The sequence below is a fragment of the Strongylocentrotus purpuratus genome, unplaced genomic scaffold, assembly GCF_000002235.5.
Source record: "Strongylocentrotus purpuratus isolate Spur 01 unplaced genomic scaffold, Spur_5.0 spur5_scaffold_20, whole genome shotgun sequence".
Classification (NCBI taxonomy): domain Eukaryota; kingdom Metazoa; phylum Echinodermata; class Echinoidea; order Camarodonta; family Strongylocentrotidae; genus Strongylocentrotus; species Strongylocentrotus purpuratus.
Window position 1 is genome coordinate 21,884,413 of NW_022145606.1, and position 23,182 is coordinate 21,907,594.

General features: G+C 38.6%; 1 protein-coding gene across 1 annotated transcript; it reads left to right on the plus strand.

The window, feature by feature from the left end:
* Nucleotides 1-145: 145 nt before the first annotated feature.
* On the plus strand, nucleotides 146-21,313 carry LOC592712 (transcription elongation factor SPT5). Its single transcript, XM_030993031.1, has 24 exons — nucleotides 146-345; nucleotides 985-1,124; nucleotides 2,913-3,117; nucleotides 3,490-3,625; nucleotides 4,117-4,245; nucleotides 5,201-5,300; nucleotides 6,199-6,419; nucleotides 6,888-7,185; nucleotides 7,795-7,870; nucleotides 8,383-8,540; nucleotides 9,147-9,302; nucleotides 9,828-9,925; nucleotides 10,402-10,471; nucleotides 12,882-13,007; nucleotides 13,508-13,633; nucleotides 14,002-14,077; nucleotides 14,584-14,703; nucleotides 15,392-15,497; nucleotides 16,095-16,222; nucleotides 16,521-16,626; nucleotides 18,437-18,639; nucleotides 19,402-19,712; nucleotides 20,560-20,658; nucleotides 21,087-21,313. Exons 2-24 carry the CDS (start codon nucleotides 1,047-1,049, stop codon nucleotides 21,228-21,230), a joined length of 3,270 nt encoding a protein of 1,089 aa, XP_030848891.1. The 5' UTR covers nucleotides 146-345; nucleotides 985-1,046; the 3' UTR covers nucleotides 21,231-21,313.
* The last annotated feature ends 1,869 nt before the right edge of the window (nucleotides 21,314-23,182 follow it).

The window sequence follows — 23,182 nt, forward strand, 5'->3', positions numbered from 1 at the left end:
TTTTTTATGCACAATAAAGACGTACGTACGCGGTAACGCGCGCGTAAGAGATCACCGCAACGGGCGCGATTTACACATAGGTTTTGTATTGAATAGCGTACGCGCGCGCACGCACATGCTCCATACAGGTTTTGAGTTAGTTAGTTAGTATAGCTGTGCATCAGGAAAGGACTGAGGCAGGCTGTGCTATAGTGTTATACTTATAGTCGCGGTGCTCGAGCTGAACGCAATTCCAGAGCTCAATCGCGGGAAAGTTCGGGGGTGCACACAGTCAGCATCGGCTTGGCGAAGCTATCAACTCTTTGATATTTCAGATCCAAGACTAGGTTCGACCTTTCCTTGCACGTAAGCCCGTTTTCCTTATCCCAAAAATAAGAAATTATGCAAATTTATGATAATTATTATTATGTTAAGGTGAGGCTTAGCCCATCACATTAATTCACAGCCTGCTTTGCCTTTGCATAAGCCATAAAGAAAAGTAAATTCTGGATTGGAATTTGAATTGCATGCCCATCTTTTTTGGTCAAATGTCATTGCAATTTACAACTTCACTTTCACTCAGTTCGTGACAAATAATATGAACATGGACAGTGGCAGTTGAGCTTGAGGGTAGTAGACCTCTAAGGCTCTATATTTAGTAATGTGATGGGGGGGGGGGGGGGGGGTTGTGTGTCTGGACGCTTGAGGCCTTGTTGTTAAAAATAAAGCAGTCGCTTTTTTCTTTTGTTTTGCCTTTTTTGGTCTTGGAGTTGCACAATATTTGCATCAAAGATCACTCTCCATCATATTTATATTCATGTTCTGTATGATATTGTCTAATTCTAGATCTATAATAAGTAACAATTGATCTAGATCTAGGCATTTAACTTCAATTTTTAAATGTAGACTATATATACTGTCCGGATACACAACCTGTCTTGACGCACACGCACAATGCAATGTCTGGGCCGGGTATACATTTTCATGTTTCCTTTTGTATTTCAGATTTTTACAAGACGAGCCCTTGGCTTGGTGATTTGTTGGTTTGTTGGTGTCTATCTTTCACCATGTCAGATAGTGAGAACAGCATTTTCTCTGAGGAGGAGGAGGGGGACGACAGCTTTCAGAAAGACAGTGATGCAGAGGTACGTATGCCAAACTGACATTGACAACAATGACTTACATTTACTTGTATAATAATTGTTGTAATGATAATAATTGGCTCTTATTTTCCCAGGGTAATCACCTCAGTATCAATACCTGCAATTATTGAATTATTACCATTTCCAGGTACCAAATTAATTCATCATCATCATCATCGATATACAGGAGTGAGGTAGTCCTGTAGATCTCCCGGTCGTCTTCCAAGATATAAGTTCAATTGACTTAAAACGTAGTGCAGAATGCGTGGCTGTGGGTTACATAAAAATGTTTACCAATCCAGGGTTTATCTACCCAGTCTTAAAAATACAGATTGTACATGCAGTAACTGGGTTGAGAGGAACAAAGTATTTTTTTCCAATTTTTGTAAACAAATACGAAGAAGGTTCCATGTTATTTGATCTTTCATAATTTCTTCTTCTTCTTCGCTATAAGTACAGGCCACCGTCGGGTGTATTCTAGTACTGATTGTAGGTGCTGTGCAGGTGTATATATATACATGTGGTGTCTCAATAAAAGGTCTACAATGAGCTATGTGCAGTTAAAAGACATCCGTAGCTTAACGGAGCTGGATCAAAGCTGCTATTGGGACAAGTACAATCATTCATGATAGCATTTTGTTTGTTTTCAGAGGCTCGAAATGCACTGCCTGGTATATTCAAAACGAAAAAGAAGAAGAGTAGAACAAAAAAAGAAGGGAGAAAAGGGGGTTGGCTGTGGAAAGCGACACAGGAGGGGACAAGAAATTAGGAACCAATTTCCTTTGGCTTTAATCATGGAAATAAAAATGTTGTTCAACAAGTTCAGTTGCTATCTAAAGGCATTATTTTAGCCAGATCTCTCACTTGATTCATAGAGCGGTGGATACATACCAAGTTAGAACAAGGTCCCACGGCAAGGATATGTCCATGAAACAAATTGTTAAAAGAAAAAGTTAAACCTGTATTGTCAACCTTCAACGAACCCTTGGAAGTTGAAACTATGTTCCCAAAATTCTAGCTCCTCTTTTCTTTGTATTGATAATAACAGGACTATGAGGATGAGTAAATGTCCAGACTAATTTATTGACATTATTTTCAGTACAGTATTTCATCTAGGAACCTTTGTGTTTACCATCTCAAAATGAAATACAAGTGTTGTAGTGATATCATAATGCACAATTAAGAAAATTAGTCATCACAGTTTACCTACAAATGTACATGCATAACTCAAAGTTACCAAATTTTCCCTAAGCTTGATCATTTTTTTGGAACAAACTATGCAGAACATGTAAATACTTCCTGTGTAGTAGAATTCTACATACATGTAAGTCTAACTATTTTTTTGGTGAGGTCCCAACAGATTCGACTTACAGTTATGCCGAGTCAACTGTACATTAAAATACTGTAAGAATAATATGGCTCAAAATGATATCCTATGGAGGATGCTTGCATGCGAGTTAGTTGCAATTTAACTGTAAGACATTAATTTTCATTACCAAGTCCCTCAGAGAGGACTTAGAGCTGTCTGTCGCCTGGTTGCTTAATTCTTTTAAGCTTACACATGCTAAAATATTTGCAGTCAGAAACCAACCAACCAACCTTCAACATCTAGTTAGCATAAGTTTGTTCAGTGTAGTGTAGTTGTGTGCAGTGTAATGTGTGTACAGAATTTTACTTTTTACATATCAGTCATGGTCATGTCTTATCAGGAGTTTTGAATTATCTGAATATATCGCAAGGCGATAGCAATAGCAACCCTGAAATAATCTCATGGAATGTTCCACTCTGTAGGAGGGTAGTCCAGCAGGAAGTGCTGATGAAGCTGAGGAGGGTGAAGAGGCCGATGATGGTGACGAGGAACCGGAGGATGGGGAGGACTTGATGAGCGAACCACGCAGTGAGGATGACGAAGAAGAGGAGGAAGATGATGAAGAGGTTGATCGCAGGAAGAAACCAAAGAAGAGGAAGGTTGAGAGCTTTATCATTGATGAGGCGGGTAAGTTGAAGATAATTATGATCATGATAATACCTAGGTTTAGAAAGCGATCTTTACAAAGGAAGCAAAGTGTTGAACACTTTTATTGCCCCTACTGATAAGCATTCAAGTTTAGTCCTACTAAGTACTGTACACATTTCCTTCAACTTGGTGGAGACATTTCTTTACAACAATTGAATCTTCTCCCAGGAAGCCCAACATTAATATTTCTTATGCACCTCAGAATAGTTTACTACAAATGTAGATCAATGCCGCATATTTATGCTGTATCTATTATTTTTTTTACTTCATTTCTTTCTTTGCCCATATGAACGTTGTATTTGTACAAGTTTCTTAATTTTCCCCATTTCTATCTTGTTCTGCGTGAACCAGACGTCGATGATGACTATGGGGAGGATGACGAGGAAGATGAATGGGAGGCTGGAGCCGAAGCTCTGATCAACAATGCTCCAACAGATTACAATGACAGCGATCAGCATGGCGCTAGGCGGCTTACTCAGTTATTCAGGTAATTATAATCAAGAAAATAATACAAAAAAGTATATTATTGTGCTGTCAATTTTTGCAATAATATGATTAATTTGAATTATTTGAATAATTTGATGAGGGATAAATTTATTTATTTTTGATCACCAAATGTAGAAATACGTTTTCCACCATCATAACAACAGGGTGCACAGCAGGTTCTTGAGACATGGAATGTTGTAAAAGGTTGTTAGGTATTAACGTGTTTAGGGGACCTCCGTCCACAATATTTAGGTGGACAACCTTTGCAGTATGCTGCATCCATCTGTAAAGAATGCAACATTTTCTGTTTGCATTGAAATTTCTATTTCAAAAGGAACCTGTGCATAAATATAGCCCCTTCATGTAAAACACCATGCCATTTTCATACATCTAACTTATAATCTTTTTATGAATGTATGTATATGGAATAAATAAACATAAAATGAAATCTTATTCAATATATGCAATGTTTTCTCTCTGTTTGTTTTGTAGCACCCAGAAAGAAGACGAGTTAGAGGAGTATTACAAGAGAAAGTATGCTGAGGGTACGAGTACATCATACAGAGATGAAGATGAGCTACCCGACTCTATTACACAGCAAGGACTCCTCCCTGGTGTGAAGTAAGTACTCTACAAAGTCTATCAAGGGGTGTTTACACAATCGTGAATATGCCATGAAGAATTTTCTTTAGGTTAGTAAAATTTAAAGATAAAGGTGAGTTCTGGTCATCCGATTGCATTGTGAAAAAAAAGGGTGTGGAATGGATCAGATAAAGTTGATCATGTAGCATGTAAGTATTGGTGTGTACTGCAAAGTTCTAAAGTCATCAAAATCATAATAAATTTGGCCCAGTCTTGGTAAAGTAACAAGCACTGTACACAGAAAGATGTGTATGGCATACATGCCAACTGTTCAGATTAAAGAGGAACATTCCTCTTTTTGGGAGAAGATAATTATCATTTTAATGCAGGTGTTCCTCTTCCTGTACAAATTTGTCTGTAGTATTGAATAGGAGAGTTAGGATTGTTCCTCTTTTTTTTTTAAATAGCATAATTTGTACAGATTTCTGATTTTCAAATGTTGGCATGTATGGTATGGGACTACACAAATGGTGTCGGGGCTACTAACCTAGATTTCCTAATCTTTTGATGCTCATTACTCAGCCAGTTTACATTTTCTACCAAAATTGTTTTGCAAATGACATTTATTTGTAATCTTGAACATTCAGTGTAAGTTTCATTTGATTCTGTGAGAATTCATTTTCTTTTTTTTTACCAGAACTAAACTTTATCTTTAAGTATTGTGTAATAAGAGTTAAAGACACATAGTAGTGGGCTCTCATAGGGAATACAACACCATTCGGGTCTTTACCCAATAACAGTTGTTGTCAATCACCAGGATTAGCCCTTTGTGTTATGACCAACAGGCCTTATGTAATGCTCTGCATTTTCCACCGATGCTTTAGTTTAATAGTTTTACCAAAATTGGCAGAAAATCTGCAAATGATTTGGTTTGGATTCTGTGTATCTACAAAGACTGGTGTAATTTTGTTTCATCCCATCTCACTGCTTACAGAGACCCCAATCTATGGATGGTCAAATGCACGATTGGTCAGGAGAAAGAGGTCGCAATCCAACTCATGAGGAAGTTCATTGCGTACCAGAATACGGAGGAGGTAATATAATTCTGTACATTTTGTTGTATGCCTCTTAGAAGCGCTCAAATGAATGTTTAACGTTAATTTTGTAATCATTTTCTTTTCTTATTATATATACAGTCAAACCTGCTTTAGTGACCACCTGTCTACAAAGACCACATCTTTTGTTACCTATGTAAATGGTTTCTCAATGAAATATGTACTAAAGGAACCTGTGTACAAAGCCCACTTTTTGTGTTTCCTTTTTGTGGGCGTTCGCTATAGACAGATTTGACGGTATAAATATAAATATGTATCACATTTTTCTTAACTTCATGTACACAATGTGTTTGCTCTGTACCAGATTACAAATCCAGAAAAGTGATATCATTGGCCCAGGAATAACAGCTAAATTTTATCCTCGACGTCTTGTGTTCCTGTCAGATATGCTACATTTGAAAATTTAGAATTATTTTCATCTTTACCATACTGCAACCTTATTTTTTAAAGGGATTGGGTATCTTTGTCACAGATTTTGAAACAAAATCCTGGATTTAGTTCATGCTGCAATCATAATTATAAACCATTAGGTCAGTCAGGAACCCCATGATTTTTACAAGCCGATCGCCTGTCTGATTATCAAGATATTTATGATTGGAAATCAAAATTTCATTTTTTTTTCTCCAAACGTTTTTTTAATAACTTTACAGTCTATTGGGGATGATGAGTAAAACTGGTCACTCAAAGATTTTTTACTTTTTGAAGGCATTTCTTGATCACTTTGAAGCACAATTTTTTTTGGGGGGGGCTTCAATATTCCACCATATCACAGACACTGATAACACGTGGGGCCATGCATCTCAGATTTAACATTGTTGAACGATCCCTTTAATAATACAACCTTTTTTGGTTAAATCTCTTTTCCCTTTTCATGCAGCCTCTTCAAATCAAGTCCATCGTGGCCGTTGAGGGGTTAAAGGGCTACGTCTACATCGAGTCTTACAAGCAGACTCATGTGAAGCAAGCCATCAACGGCGTGGGGATGCTGAGGATCGGTCAGTGGACACAGAAGATGGTCCCCATCAAGGAGATGACCGATGTCCTCAAAGTGGTCAAGGAGACGGCCATGCTCAAGGGCAAAGCATGGGTCAGGCTCAAGTAAGTTTCTTTTGACCGTTTCTCTAGTGTGAGGCGCGATAGCTCAGGCGATGCGCTAGTGCCCTTTGATGTGGCAGGCATAAATCCTCATTACCAAGTCCCTCAGAGAGGACTTAAGCTGCCGATCCCCTGGTTGCTAACTTACAAGCACATACATGTAGATGCTTTCTGAGCAGGTAGGTAAAACAACCATCAACACTTTCAAGAGATCATAGACGTCCCCATTCTTCGTCCTTACTCGGGCATACCCATTACAAGCTCTGCTCATCGGGCTTCGCGCCTTCTTCCTTGTAATACAAGTTCTTTAATTATATGAATGTTCCTACGTATAAATTGTGTTGTTTGAACAGATGTCAAATATGTTGTCAAATTGAATGGAAGAAAATAAATGTTTCACTTGAATTGAATTGAATTTACTATTTCACAAATCATAAACCAATTCCTCTTCAATTTCTTATGGGTGTTCAGGCGAGGAGTCTACAAAGACGACTTGGGCCAAGTAGACTACGTGGACCAGACCCAGAACCAGGTCATCCTCAAGCTCCTCCCCCGCATCGATTACAACCGCCCTCGCGGAATCCAACGCACCGCCGCAACCGCGGCCGAGAAGCGGAAGCGACGACGCCCGGAGCAGAAGCTATTCGACATAGAGGCTATTCGTAGGATCGGCGGTGATGTGACGTCCGATGGTGATTTCTTGGTGTTTGAAGGGAACCGATACAGCAGGAAGGGCTTCCTCTTCAAGACCTTTGCTATGAGTGCTATCGTAAGTAAAATTACTACTTTGTAGATGATTTCTTGTTTCTCATTTTATGGCAAGGTATACTCGGGCTTGTGTATTAAATCATCAGAGAGCAACAGAGCTCTACTTTTGAGTCTAGGCATACTGATGCAATTATTTTGATAACCAAAGTCTTGATACACATTTGTGAATTTTAGGAATGCATATTCATTTATTTAAATTTTGCAGATGATTTCATTCTCGTGTTATGCCAAGTTATGCTTGGCTCGAATCATCAAATAACAGCAGAGGTCCACTCTTATGTAAAGGCATATTGGTGCAATTGTAGTAAATCAAAGTCTTAAAGCCTATCTGCACTAGTTTAACCAGGAGGGATTAGACCTCCCTGCAAGGGCACTGACAGGTGGCTATTTCATCAACTCAGCTCTCAATTAACATAAGAAGAGGGAGCAAGTAGCTATAAGTAGTACATTTGGGCTTTAATACACATTCATAACTTTTAGGAATACATGTATTTTGCAGACCCCAACTCATTTCTGTGAAACTACCAAACCCTCAAATTTGTTCCACATTGACAAGATGAACTCAAAGGTACATTGTTTAGTTTGCTTATCTTGATTGTATTCCTCACAGATCGCTGAAGGCATCAAACCGACACTATCAGAGCTGGAAAGGTTTGAGGACAAACCAGAAGACATCGATGTAGAATGTATCCTTGTCTTTGCTATTATTAGTACAGTATAAGCCTATCATTTTACGTAAAGATATATATTTATATGAATCTCACAGGTTCAAGTTGTTAAATTTCTGTAAAACCGAAACCACAACCACTTCCAATGATTTGTATATCTTTCTATTTTCATGTCATCATAATATAAGAATTATTTGGGGAGAAATAAATGAAAAAATCTATTGAAGTGCCCCATTACAATCAGTTTGATCTCAAACTGTGCCACATGGCATGGTCACGGTTCATGCGGCAGGGCTTACTCTACTGATTGTGAAATAGGACATTACCTGCTGTAAACATTTTTGCGTTTTAAATATGCGATTAAAAAGTGACTCACAAAATTCACGAAAATTAATCCCTGTGAAAATACGATACGTAAGTAAGGCGCTTAGAGATGATATTTTGTATTAAGCTCAGATCAGTATTGTTATTATTGTTACAAGTGTGTCTCAAGTCATTTCCTGAACCAGCCTTACCGACTGTTGCTGCAGTGGTAGCGAGGAGCAAGTCCTCCAAGGAGAAGAGCCACAGCTTTGCTCCGGGAGACAACGTGGAGGTGGTGGAAGGTGAATTGATCCATCTCCAGGGCAAAGTCAAGAGTGTCGACGGCAACACCATCTTGGTCCTGCCCAAACACGAAGACCTCAAGGTAAGATCTAGAAAGCATGTGATAGAAAGCATGTGATAGAAACCATGTGATAGTAATACTATCCAGGGCCTGCTTATAAAGAGTTGATATCAATGGCAAATTATTTGCGGTTGATTCATCTAAAGGGCAAGATCCAGACGGCATGTGATAGTAATACTGACCAGCGCCCCCGTCTCATAAAGAGTTGATATTAATCGCAACTTATTTGCCATTGATATTAATCGCCGCTGTGTACAAAAGAGAAAGGGACTGCAAATTTGTGATTGATTTGGATCAATCACAACTCTTTATAAGACAGGAGCCCTGGACTTCCAAATAGGAGGATTTCTGGATGAGAGAAGGCTTTTCCTACTCGAAAGGATTTTAAAGCTCCTGTAGGAGATAAGAAAACTGGGAGTCTCTCTTTAAAGTCAGCTTGGAAAAATTGAATCTTTGACTATCAAAACGTCACCAAAATCACAAAAAAATAGTTTCTGAGGTGAAATTGAGCATATTATCTGTGCCTGATTTTCTCAGCATGAGTTATGGAGATTATAAGTTGGAATGGTCCCTTTAAAAATGTCGTTCTTATCATGATATATGTATTATTTTCCTTTTCTTGTAAAGGATACCTTAGAGTTTCCAGCGCACGAGCTGAGGAAGCATTTCAAGATTGGAGATCACGTGAAGGTCATTGCTGGTCGCTATGAGGGAGACACCGGCCTGGTGGTTAGGGTGGAGGATAACCTAGCTATTGTCTTCTCAGATCTCACCATGCACGAGGTAAGAAACACTGGTGATGGTGGTGATGATGATGATGATGATGATGATGGTGGTGATGATGGTGATGGTGATGATGGTGATGATGATGATGATGATGGTGATGATGATGATGGTGATGATGATGATGATGATGATGGTGATGATGATGGTGATGATGATGGTGATGATGATGATGATGATGATGGTGATGATGATGGTGATGATGGTGATGATGGTTTTGGTGTATGTCAATGAAAGGGATGGTGGTATGAGCGACATACATGTACATGTATTTACAGTAATGGTAGTGGTTGGGATAGTGATTGTGACAATTTCTCAGAATATCTGAACTAATGGTTAACAACCTTTCTTTATGTTTCTCTCTCCTCCCCTCTCATTCTTTCTTATATCTGTCCCCACCCCCTTCTCTCTCTGTGTGTCTATATCTGTCTCCCTTTTGCTTGTTATCTCTCTCTATCCTTCTCTCTATCTACCTCATTATCATCACCCCACACATTCTCTTTCTCTTCATCTATCTCTGTGTAGATGAAAGTATTACCTCGGGATCTGCAGCTATGCCAGGAGATGAGCACAGGAGTGGATTCTCTGGGACAGTTCCAATTGGGTGACTTGGTTCAGCTCGAGTGAGTATGCAACTAACACATGAAATCAGACTGAATGTAGCAACTATCATTGACGACGTCCACAAAAAAAGTTTTTGTTTCTTCAGATCCATGATGTAGCACAAAGTTGAAAGACAATAGAATATGTGAAATGAAATAACTATTTTATACAATTTCAAATAAGGTCTGAAAAACCTTCGCAAATTACTTTTAATCCCATCTTATCTCTTTTGACTATCAAATAAATCAGTTATTAAATGTAATTTTCAGAAATTAGGATTTTAGATGAAAGAAGTACACCCTAGTCATGTATAGGAGCAAGTTTGTATTGTTTTTGTTCGATAGAAAGTGCTGAATCCATCCATCAATTTAGTTGCAGAAATTAAGAAATAATACTGGAAGGGTAAACACAATTGTAATGGTTTGTACGCAAGTTCACTCAACCAACAGCACACTTTTAATTTGTTTACATGTTTTTCTGTTTGATGTTTTTTCAGTCCGCAGACGGTCGGATCAATTGTAAGGTTGGAAAAAGAAACCTTTCAAGTCCTCAACATGCATAACAAGGTAAGATTTGAAATCACATTTAATGATTTGAATTATTATTTTAATACTGTATACTGACATGGAACCCCTAACATCAAGACGAGGGCCCCGTCTTACAAAGAGTTGATATCAATCACAACTTTTTTGCGCTTGATATCAAACATAAACAAACAAACAAACAAACAGGTCTTTGTTCAGCAATTTCAAGTAACACCAAAACCCATCACCAAAAAGATATTGAAATGAAATCTGTTTATAAAGACCGCTCAAGGGAAACATGCACTATGAACATGACGGACAAAGAAAGAGGACAAAATATACAGTTCCTCATTCTACCCTCAACAATCGCTGTGGTAGACAAAGGAACATCCCTTCACAGCTATTATGTAAAAATGTGTAGAACAGGTGTCACATGCATATTCACCTGTTCTACACTTTTTACATAATAGCAGTGAAGGGATGTTCCTTTGTCTACCACAGCAATTGTTGAGGGTAGAATGAGGAACTGTATATTCTTTTTCTGTCATGTTCATAGTGATGAAAAGTGTCCTATATAGGCAGATGGTCTTTATGTACAGGTTCCTTTAGTACAGGTTTCAATGAGAAACCATGTTCAAGGGATTCATAAAATGTTTTCTTTATAGACAGATTGTTTTTCCATACGGGTGGTCGCTAAAGCAGTCTTGAGTGTAGTAGGTCATTATGAATTAGGCCCGAGTCATGTCGGGATTTTCATAAACCGGGTCCCGACGGCCTTCTACCGATCGGGACCCGGTGTCCCGAAATCAGCTTGCAGGATTTGTCACTTGCCTCTATAAAAAGCGCATAAAATCAGTATGTCCCTTAAAAGTGACCTTTTTTACCAATCAAATAAATCAACACATGCATACCTCGGCTCAGATCGGTATATTCTTCCATTTGACATTATTTTCATCCATGATTGGCGATGTTTAGTGCCATTTTCAAACCTCTAAAAGTAAAAAAACTGGGGCAGAAATAGAAAGACAACATTCGAGCCGCCATTTTGATTTATGCAGGTTGAATAAATCTGGTCAAAAAATATGAATGTTAGAATAATAAAACGGCTTTCTAAAAATTTCTTCTGTACAATATACCGATCATATAATATTTTAAAGACAAAATAAATATTTATCTCTTATTTTAAACATCGCATGCTTTTTTTTAAAAGCTGAAAATTACTTGGTAATCAAGAGTTTCGATACGGATAGCTGTTGCAAAGCAAGTTCAGACTAGTCTCGGAAAAATGCGCGGTGCTCCTTGTAATTAGCTGTAATGCGTGCTAGAATGAACCCAAACAAAGACGTGATCGTAACTGAGAAAAAAATCATTAAAAACTACGAAAGCACAATTGGAAAGACAACTACTGCTCAAAATTACCATAATCAGATAGATAACCTGGACAAAGAATTCAATAATCGCCCAAGAAATGCCACAGAAATTGTGATAATCGAGGAGTAACTAGGTACATTTTTATCGCAAGGGGCCTGCTGCAAATACTTGAATCCTTTGTTATACTGCTTTTTACCGTAGAGGGCGGTATTTGCCTCGTATAGCCTCGTGTTCAATTTAAACACGTGTAATTCGGATATTGCAGCAGGCCCTTCCAATAATGATTGTACCTATAGTAACTCCTTCAATATCACTATTTATGTGGCTTTTCTTGGATAACTATTGTTTTCTTCCTCCAAGTTATATGTATCTGCTTACGATAATTTTGAGTAGTTGTCTTTCCAATTGTGCTCTCGTAGTTTTTAATGATTTTTTTCTCGTTACGATCACGTCTTTGTTTGGGTTCGTTCTGGCACGCATTACAGCTAACGTGGAGCACTGCGCATTTTTCCGAGACTAGTCTGAACTTGCCTTGCTATCCGTATCGAAACTTCTTGTGATTACCAAGTAAATTTCAGCTTTTAAAAGGAGCATGCGGTGTTCAAAATCAAAGAAAAAATATTTATTTTGTCTTTTAAAAATTATTCGATCGGTAAGTTGAAAAGAAGTACTTTTTAGAAAGCCGTTTTATTATTCAAACATTAATGTTTCTTTCAACCTGATTTATTAATCCTGCCGGGAGACCCGGCCAGTACAGTAGCTAGCTAGTAGCTGGCAACAACAACCCCATGGGGCGAACTGCCTTGCAACCCATATTTATATCAGCAGTTCGGATTGATTCAGGATGAGCTAGAATATGATTGGTAACAATTAAATACTTAAGTTTTAAGGTGGATTGATTTTAGTGGTGTGCAAAACTGCAATTTCTTACATATTTCGTTATTTTTTTCGGAGCGTCGGTTCTCAAAAAACGAAACCGGGACCCGACGGCAATGGTCGGGTCCCGGTGTGATCGACCGTACCGACTCAAGCCTATTATGAATGTCATTGTGTTTAAAATTCCATCACTGTTTTTTTCCAGCTTGTGCAAGTGAAACCGCAGGCTGTGACTCGCAAGAAAGACTCGAGACACGCCGTGGCATTGGACGCAGAGCAGAACAACCTGCAGGTCAAGGACATCGTCAAGGTCATTGATGGCCCTCATTCGGTAAGTGTGAACAGGGTATGAAAATAATATATATTTATAAATATAACGAAGGTTCTGTGCATATTCACTGAGCTCTGTGTTATAATATAAAGAAAGGTGAAACATATCACACTTTATATCATTATAAAAATAAGAAAATCTGTGATTTTATTGCATCATATCTGAACAATGCTTTAATTTATTATTTGTTGTAGAACCTAATGATAATTGAATTTATCAGGTCTGATAAAAACCCGATTTAAATTGGTTTCCCGATTTTTTCCTGATTTTTTTCTTCTTCCCGATTTTATCCTGATTTTACTGATTTCCCCCTTATTTTCTCTATTCTTCCCTATTTTGCCCTATTTTTTTTCCTAATTTTCCCCAATTTTCTTACTCGAAAGGGGGGAATGTTGTTAGATGCCATTTTTTCACCACGAATCCCCTGATTTATTAATATACATCATGAGGCATAAAAATCATTAACATTAATAGAAAGACATTGTTTTGTTTTGTCACAGGGCAGAGAAGGAGAAGTGAAACACATCTACAGGAATTATGCCTTCTTGCATTCTCGTCTTATGACTGAGAATGGAGGAGTGTTTGTGGTGCGCAATAGGCACATCGTACTGGCCGGTGGATCAAGGGTAAGATTGCCTCAAGATTTTTTTTCTTTCTTTTTTTTAGGGCAAGGATGAGAGTATACCTTTAATGCAATTTACCTGCTTGATGAGCTTGAGTTCTGGTAAAGATAGAAAATGAATTCTCACAGGATCCAACAAAACTTACACAATATATTCAACATAGCAAATAAGTGACAGGTGTCCAACAATTTTGGTAGAAAATGTATAGGGCTGAGTAACGAGCATAGAAAAATAAGGAAAGAAGGAAAAGTCAGGGTAAAATAGAAGGAGTTAAATTCATTATGTATCAGAAGACTACATGAATATATTAGTATCACAATCAATGTTTGATAGATTTTAACATATACTGTATTTTTGTCTTCTCTCTCCAGAAAACGGACGGTTACTCAACTGGTTTTACCCCAATGAGCCCACGTATCACAAGCCCCATGCATCCCAGTGGCGGTGGTGAGTACCCCAACCCTACCTTCCTCTCTTTGAAACACTCTCTTTTCCTTTTTTTTTTGCATCAAGGAGCCCTCGTATCACATGATCATTTTTGACATTATAAAGGTAGCACTGAAGACATAAGAGGGCTCTCTCTACAGTGTATCTGTGAAAGTCGTTCATACAGCTTTTTTGTTATATATTGGTCATTTTATCAAAAAGAATTGAAAAAGTGCTTAATATCACCGTTGACAAGGTGATATCTTCTAGTATCACTGTATAATGTCCATATCAGTTAAGTTTACAGTTGGTGAGATGAAATGTCGACATGTCCTTCTATTGCCCTTGATAATGATAATAATGACCGTTTATTATGAAGCGCTTTCCCAGTTAACCGAGCAAAGCGATTATGGTATTTAATTACCCTGCTCATTGGATTCAATTATAATTCTGCACTTTAGAAGCTTGCAAATGATACATGTTTTGACTAATTATTTAAATTTTGTGTTGGTTTGTTGTTTTGACAGGTCAGCAGCAAGGACCTGGAGCCGGTGGTCCTGGTGGTGGTGGGCGTGGTAGGGGGCGTGTCGGTAGAGATAGGGAGCTGATTGGTCAAACGGTGCGCATCACGAAGGGACCCTTCAAAGGTACGTCCAATCCCAGTCTGTCATTCACCTCCTCACCATCAATGTGCTAAGGCCTCATTTATATCTGTCTGGCTCCATACAGACGATATTAAAGGGATCGGGTAACTTTGTCTCAGATTCTGAAACAAAATTCTGGATTTAGCTCATGCTGCAATGATAATTATAAACCTTTAGGTCAGTCAGGAATCCAATGACTTTTACAAGCCAATCGCCCGTCTGATCATCAAGATATTTATGATTGGAAATCGAAATTAAATTTTTTTTTTCCTAATGGTTTTCATAACACTACAGTCTATTGGGGAAAATGAGTATGGTAAAACCGGTCACTCAAAGATTCTTACTTTTTTGAGGCACTCCATGAACATTTTGAACAATTTTTTTAGGGTTTCAATATACCATATCACAGACACTGATAACACATCGGGCCATGCATCTTAGATTTGTAGTTGTTAAACGATGCCTTTAAGTGTACTGCACCCTGGACTTTTCACCAGTGATTTTGCACTTTTCATAAGGACCAGATGTATTTCAACTTCTACCAGTTTGTCCATCTCATGTCTGCTATGCACATGTATAATGTTGTATTTAAAGTTGTCAGGGTTACACCATATAATGGGTTGATGACCTCCACTAAGAGCTCTCTGCTTTTCGACCATGACGTAAAATGTTTTCTCTCATTTCTCTGAAGGTCATATCGGTATCGTGAAGGACGCCACCGAGTCGACGGCCCGTATTGAGCTCCACTCCACCTGTAAGACCATCAATGTCGACAGGGGCAGAATGAACATTGTTAGGTAAGTACAGATATAGCATTGATGATGTTGGAGCAAAAAAATATGACATTGACTAAGTAACGTTGGTATGAGATTTTCTACTACTCATGGAAGTTGAAAGCATCTGTTGAAGATTTGTATGCAATGAATAAAGGAGCACCCTGTCAGAGTCATTCCTGTTTCAGTTGCTTGTCTTGCAATGTAGATAAAATGCCTTTCTCACGGATTTGAACCCACAACCTTAGCATTCCCCGTCAAGAGATTAAACCACTGAACTAGGTTATTCAAATACTTATGTATCAGATTCTACAGTTTATTTGACTTAATGTACATTATTTATACCATTGTTATATATTTTTTATTTTTTATTTGAAATCCAACTTGAAATTCGGGTTGCATTAAAGATATAATGATAATGATGAATCAGCACACCTGTAGAAATGCTCAAAGATGTTTGAAATGTTTGTTTTTTATTTCTTAAACTGCTCCACCTGGGGTATGGAAGAAATACAGATAAATGGTACACAGATGTTATACGACTAAGACAGTGAAAAAAAAGAATATCTTACAAGAAAAATGTTCTTTGATGTTGATTTGCTGTTTAATTTTAATTTGTAGTGACCAGGTCCGTAGCGGAATGACAACAGCCTACAGCAGAAACACACCAATGTATGGCTCTCAGACTCCTATGTACGGCAGTGGTTCTAGAACTCCTATGTACGGCTCGCAAACACCACTTCATGATGGTGAGTATATGGGACTAAGCAACAAAAAAACAATAACAAACAAACAAACAAACAAACAAACAAACATGGAACATGTATGGTAAGATTATGGGAGAAGGATGACAAATCACGTTTGATATTTAGCTTGAACAAGTATTTTAATGGTTCTAGCACACACATGTATGTCTCGCGAACATCATTACAGGATAGGATGATCATTACATACCTGCCAACCATTCTTATTTTGGAGGAATAATTTCTATTTTTGTTGCCTTCAAGCTAATGTTTACCTGAACCTTGTGTGTCTTTGTAACAACAGGAGGTGGAACCCCTCACTATGGCTCGATGACCCCGTCACGTGACGGCAGTATGACCCCCTCGAGGTCAGGAGCATGGGATCCGACGGCTCCAAGTACACCGATGAGGTAATAATATTGATAATAATAGTACAGTTCTTACAAAGCGCATAATACATTTGTTAACATCTCTACGCGCTGTAGGAAAAATGAAAAAGAAAAGAAAATGTACTGCATGGTCAAATTATACACCGAAGGACCTATGTGTAGGATTCATTCACCTCTTATTAAAGAGATGCATTTTTATGCCTCCGTTACGAAGTAGCCGGAGGCATTATGTTTTCGGGTTGTCCGTCCGTCCGTCCGTACGTCCCGTTCTCGTGATCGCGTTATCTGAAGAACCGATTGACGGATTCCTGCCAAACTTTGGTCATGTATGTATCTTGCAGAGCCGATGAACTGATTAGATTTGGTGGTCACGAGGTCAAAGGTCAAAGGTCACAGGGCTCATTATGTATGCAAAAACAGCTCGTGATCGCGTTATCTGAAGAACCGATTGATGGATTCCTGCCAAACTTTGGTCATGTATGTATCTTGCAGAGCCGATGAACTGATTAGATTTTGGGGTCACGAGGTCAAAGGTCAAAGGTCACAGGGCTCATTATGTATGCAAAAACAGCTTGTGATCGCGTTATCTCAAGAACCGATTGATGGATTCCTGCCAAACTTAGGTCATGTATGTTACTTGCAGAGCCGATGAACTGATTAGATTTTGGGGTCATGAGGTCAAGGTCAAAGGTCATGCGGCTCATTATGTATGCAAAAATAGCTTGTGATCGCATTATCATTAGAACAGATTGATGGATTCCTGCCAAACTTAGATCATGTATGTATCTTGCAGAGCCAATGAACTGAGTAGATTCTTGGGTCATGAGGTCAAAGGTCAAAGGTCATGGGCTCATTATGTATGCAAAAATAGCTTGTGAACGCACACTCATTAGAACTGACAGATGGATTACTATTTAACTCGGGACATCTTGCGGAGCCAATGAACTGAGTAGATGTTAGGGTCATGAGGTCAAAGATCAAAGGGTCATATATGTATATGAGAAATTGCTTGTAATCACGATATTCTGAGAACCTGTTAATGGATTACAATTGAACTTGAATTTGAAAAATTTCTTCTGTTTTGGTTTGTAAATTGCTCTATGACGGAGGCATCATTTCGACTGCGCGCAGTCGAAGTTCCATCTAGTTAAGGATGTCTTGAACTTATCCATGGTATCTGTATGTTTAATATCACAAGGGATGCTGTTCCACAATTCAGGGGCAGCATGACCAAAACTATGTTTACCGTAAAATTTAGTAGAAATGTGAGGTACTACATACAAGTCCTTCTGTGCTTACCTCAGACTTCTCACTGATTGTTATTTTACAAGGAGGTCTGAGAGGTATTTTGGAGCAATACTTTTCCCGCTTCGTGGTAGTTGTGTTGGTGGTTGTGGAAGAAGCAGCGTTAGTGGTGGTGGTGGTGGTAGTAGTGGTAGTGGTAATGATCGTATAGCAGCATCATTGATTACACTGGCAGCAGCCGGCTATATGATTGTTTAAAAAAACATAAAGAAAATAAATGTTAATTTTAGAAGCTCTAGAAGAAATGATGGTATTGGTAGTGTTAGTGGCAGTGGTAGTAATAGTGATGGTACAGCATCATCATTAACAACACTGGCAGCAGCCGGATATATGATTGTTTTTAAAAGCGTAAAGAAAAGTCAATTTTAGAAGCTCTAGAAAAGAAAATTTCGTGGTCTGAAAGTGTTTTTAAATAATTAGTATTTCTTGCCCTAATCCTATCTATTGTCTATGTTTTACCTCTTTGACAACTTTTCTTTTGATCATATCTGATCGGCTAATCTCGTTTGACGTTCTTCTTTTTCAGCTTTGATGAGTCGTCTCCCTCACCCCAGCCCTACGGCTCCACGACCCCCGGCACTCCAGGGTACTCTGGAGAGCCCCAGTCGCCAGGCCAGGGACCTTACACCCCCGCCACGCCCAACAGCTCCTCTGGGATGTACGGGAGCGAGTCTACGTACTCTCCTTATGGGGGGCAGACGCAGTCACCGTCACCGGGCAGTTACCAACGTGAGTAAGGTGGTGGTGGTGGTGGTGATGATGGTGGTGGTGGTGGTGATGGTGAGGGTGATGGTGATGATAATGATAATGATGGTGGTGGTGGTGGTGGTGGTGGTGGTGATGATGATGATGATGATGATGATGATGATGATGATGATGATGATGATGATGATGATGATGATGATGATGATGGGGGTGATGGTGGTGGTGATGGTGATGGTGATGGTGATGGAGATGATGATGACAATGGTGATGGTGGTGATGATAGTGGTGTAAAGATGATGGTGATAATTATGATGTTGACAGTGATGATGATATAATGCACTTAGATTGCACCATCTATCTAGTAAACTATTCAAAGGTGCATTCTGAAATTGGGAAAGTAAGAAAGGAGAAATTAGCCTGAAGGATAATACAAATGGTGCTGAATTACATTTAGGTATGATGATCGAAATAATGACCATGGGCATAATGATGATGTTACTTATGATTATTGTCTAGGCCAGAAAACTAACAATTCAATTTAACTCAAGATCCCTTAGAAGCAGAAATCTGCTTGTAATTGGGGCCCTGCAACAAACAATAACAAGATAATGAACATAAATTAACAATAAAAGTGGAAGACTTGCATAATACAAGTACGCACATATCAACACACACACACACACATCCATAAAAAAGGTTACACAGAAAGAATAGAAAGGAGCAAAAAATGGGAAAGAAAGAGATAAAAGTAGAAGAAAGATAAATAAATATTTTTTTCTGCTACAGCCACGCCCAGTCCATCAAGCAGCTTCCAGCCTGCCCCGAGCCCCGGCTCCTACCAGGCCACCCCGTCCCCATCAGGCACCTACCACACCCCTTCACCCGGTAGCTACCAGGGCAATCCCAGCCCCCTGGGATACTCTGCCAACACGCCCATGGCTCCTTCCCCCCTGGGCTACAACCCCCAGACACCGGGGGGTGACATCATGCACCCCGCCCAGAGTGACTGGCATACTCAAGACATCATGGTGAGGATCAAGGACTCCCATGACGACCCGTCGCTCATCTTCAAGGAGGGCGTCATCAGAAGTGTCCAGGTTCGTCTTTTCTCTATCTCTTTACATTGCAGCAAAATACAGATTCTCAGAACCACTCCTTCTACCCATCGAGAAAAATTGAATAAAAAAATTTACCGGTGCTCCCAGTAAATTTTGATAAATTTCAAATAGCTTATACGGCCATCTGATGGTAGCTGCGACCATTGAAAATCTCAGAATATGCAGTTGTGATATAAAATTTCCAAACGGGAATAGCAAATCGGTCGATTTTTGTCAAGAAACATTGTTTAACCACTTGACTGCGCACCACGTACATGTATGTGCTTAGTGCATTGCACTTTCAAGACCGTAGCACTGCATAAGGCCTAGCCCTATTGTGTAATTGGCACTGCAATGCTGTTACACAGGTCTTGAACAGTAGACGGCCCTCTTCCAAAAAAATACCAGATTTTTTGTGTACAGTGTACAGTTTTTGTACAGTACAAAAATGCTGTAGCACAGGCGGTATGAATGCGTTTTAAGCCAATAGCAGTCAAGTGGTTAAGGCTAAATTAATATCTTAACCTTGAGAAGGAGCTATACAACATAAAGACTTTATTATCTACAATTTCATCACTTTAGACTAAATTTCAACCGCGACAACAATCATTGAGTATTGTAGAATTGCATATGCTTCCAATATGTTCATTTAAACCAAATTCATGACCCCATACCAAAACTTTGTAATACCTTTAACAATTCATAACTTCCTTATTTCTAATCAGATTCACTACTTTGTTTCTCCCATTTCCCTGCTTCTATTTAAACCAACTTAATATCAGGGTGGACTTCCCCTTTAATAATGAAATGATTTATCTATCGATCTGTGTATTTATCTATCAATCAGGGTCCCCTGTGTTCTGTGTATCTTCCCGATGGCGAGGATAGAGTAGTCACAGTGAAAGCTCTTCATCTGGAACCAGTCATGCCAAGCAAAACAGACAGAGTAAGTTCCTTTCGATTTCTCACAATACGGTCGATTTAATGATTTAATGTATAGTAAAATATATTCTTACACTCTTTAGCTCACTTCAATTTTGATATCAAATCCAATTTTTCTATTATTTTCATGTAATTGGTGATTCTGTTATTTTTCATCTCTTTAATATGCACATTTAATTTATTATTAAAAATATTATTAATTTATATATAAGTTAGGGACCCACTTTGTGACATTTATGGTGTCCCACTTACATAATGAACCCACACGTATTTGTGGCTCTGAGTACAGACTTAAATTGTGGAGCTAGATTGTGAAGTGATTTCCAAGCATGCATGCATGCATCATTCGTACAATGTCATCTCTCTTTCCCAAAGTTGATGTGACTGAAACTAAAACATTATCAATACTCTCTCTCTTTTTTGTCTTTGAAGGTGAAGGTGATAATGGGTGATGACCGTGAGAGCACCGGTACCCTGATCAACATCGACGCTGAAGATGGCATCGTCAAGATGGATCTCGGAGCGGCAGATATCAAGATCCTGCAGCTCAAGATGCTTGCTAAGCTCTATAAATAAGCATGCTGACTCTATCCTTCAGTTAATTTCAATAAAGGCACAATTAAAGATAAAGTTGAGTTCTGGGGGCGTTTCACAAAAGTTGTCATCAGTGACAAATGACAGTTTGTGTTATAAGCTACTGAAATGTTTGCTTCTGATTGGTTATCAGCAGATTTGTCACTGATTTTTGCCATTTGTCATTGAAAAAAGGCTTTGTGAAACGGGTCCCTGGTCATGCAATCCCATCGTGAAAGAAACTGTCTCAAAACAATTCAGAATTTACCGCGCCCTCTAGCGACTCCCGTGTTTTATCAATTTCATGTGATGCATTATCATTTATGGGAAACAGTCTATAACAAAAATGCAGCTCTGGTCATTTCGCTCAGAGAATTTTTTATTAGGGACTACACATGTACATGTATGGCAGCCCCCCAGTCTTGTTAGGGTTAAGTCCCTCAGAGAGGACTTGTAGCCGTTGATCCCCTGGTTGCTTATGTACAAGCATACACATGCTTTCTTGGCAGTCACGTAAAACAAACAAACAAACCAACCTTCAACATCTATCCTATAATACTTGAATATATTAGGTGCTTCTGTCAGTATCCTTCTTCAGCTGAATATGCTAGTTAAGTTTTAGATAAGGGAATTTATTCAAATCAACTGGTCTTGAACTAGAACAAATATGGACAGACATTAAGTTTAAAGAAATGGCAAGTTTGTTAGGAAATAAAAAAAGTCATGTTGATTATTTTATTAATATGTAATACCAATTGAATGATTATATCTCTTATAGAAGATTGGTTATGAGAGAAAAATAGGTACATGCTGTGCAACAAAGTTGTTCTTTCTGTTCATGCATTTTGTGTATTTTCAAGAACTATCATGTCATAGGTCAAAAAGCCTTGTTCATACATCATGGCTAAGCCACCCGAGAAACAAAATGTGGCAAAATAAAACGTTAAATTTCGCATCACATGATTTCTATATCGTATAACACAGACATACTGTATGTAAGTATGCATTATGGCCTTATTTTCACCCTACATGACATTCATGTCTACGTGTGAAACAGTTTTCATTTCACCCCAGCGTTTCGTTAGGCGGTTTAGTGCGACGTATGTGAACAAGGTTTATACTGTAGATGTATTAAATCAGAAAGATTTCCTCAACCGAGAGCTGAATTGTGCTCGGTGATGATACAGAATTATGTAATGACTTGATTTGAGTTGTATATAATATGAATTCTTTGTTGTTTGGTAATGAATTCAAGTGTTTTCTGTAATTCTGTTCTCTCCCTCTCTCCCCCTCCCTCTCTCTCTCTTTCTCTCTCTCTCTCTCTCCAACTCTCTCCAACTCTCACTCTCACTCTCTCTGTCTTGGTGCTCTATGTAATTTCTGATTAAATGGTAAGGGGGGCGGGGGGTAGACTATTATTATTATCGGTATACAATGAAGCTTTTTGTAACTCAAGCAAATGACTAAAGTAAGCATTCAATTCAAAACTTTGTTTAAACTTTATTCAACAACAAAATAATGACTTAAACATGTACTTTCTAATTGTGTATTGCAAGATAATATGTATAAAATCATTTTTTTAAGAGGAGAATCCAAATTTTCATCTTTTTTCCATTGCCTTGGTGCCCACTTTGATTTAATACTTTGTTGTCTTCAGTCTCTCTCCTCCATCTCCCCCCCCCCCTTCTCCCTCCCCCTCCCTTCTCCCTTCGTGCTTTCTCTCACCCCTCTCCTTTCTTGCTTTCTGTATCATAACTTTTCTCTCTGTACTAAACATAAGAACATTTTGATCCAGCTTATGTGAAACAATGGTGCATTAAAGTGTTCCAAACATCAAATGTCTGTGTTTTTTAGTCATTCTTCGTAGCTATGTTTTCTTTGATTTTTTTTTTGGGGGGGGGGGGGGGTCTTTTCTGAGAAAGTAAAAATTGGTACTTATAAACAAGCAGATTATA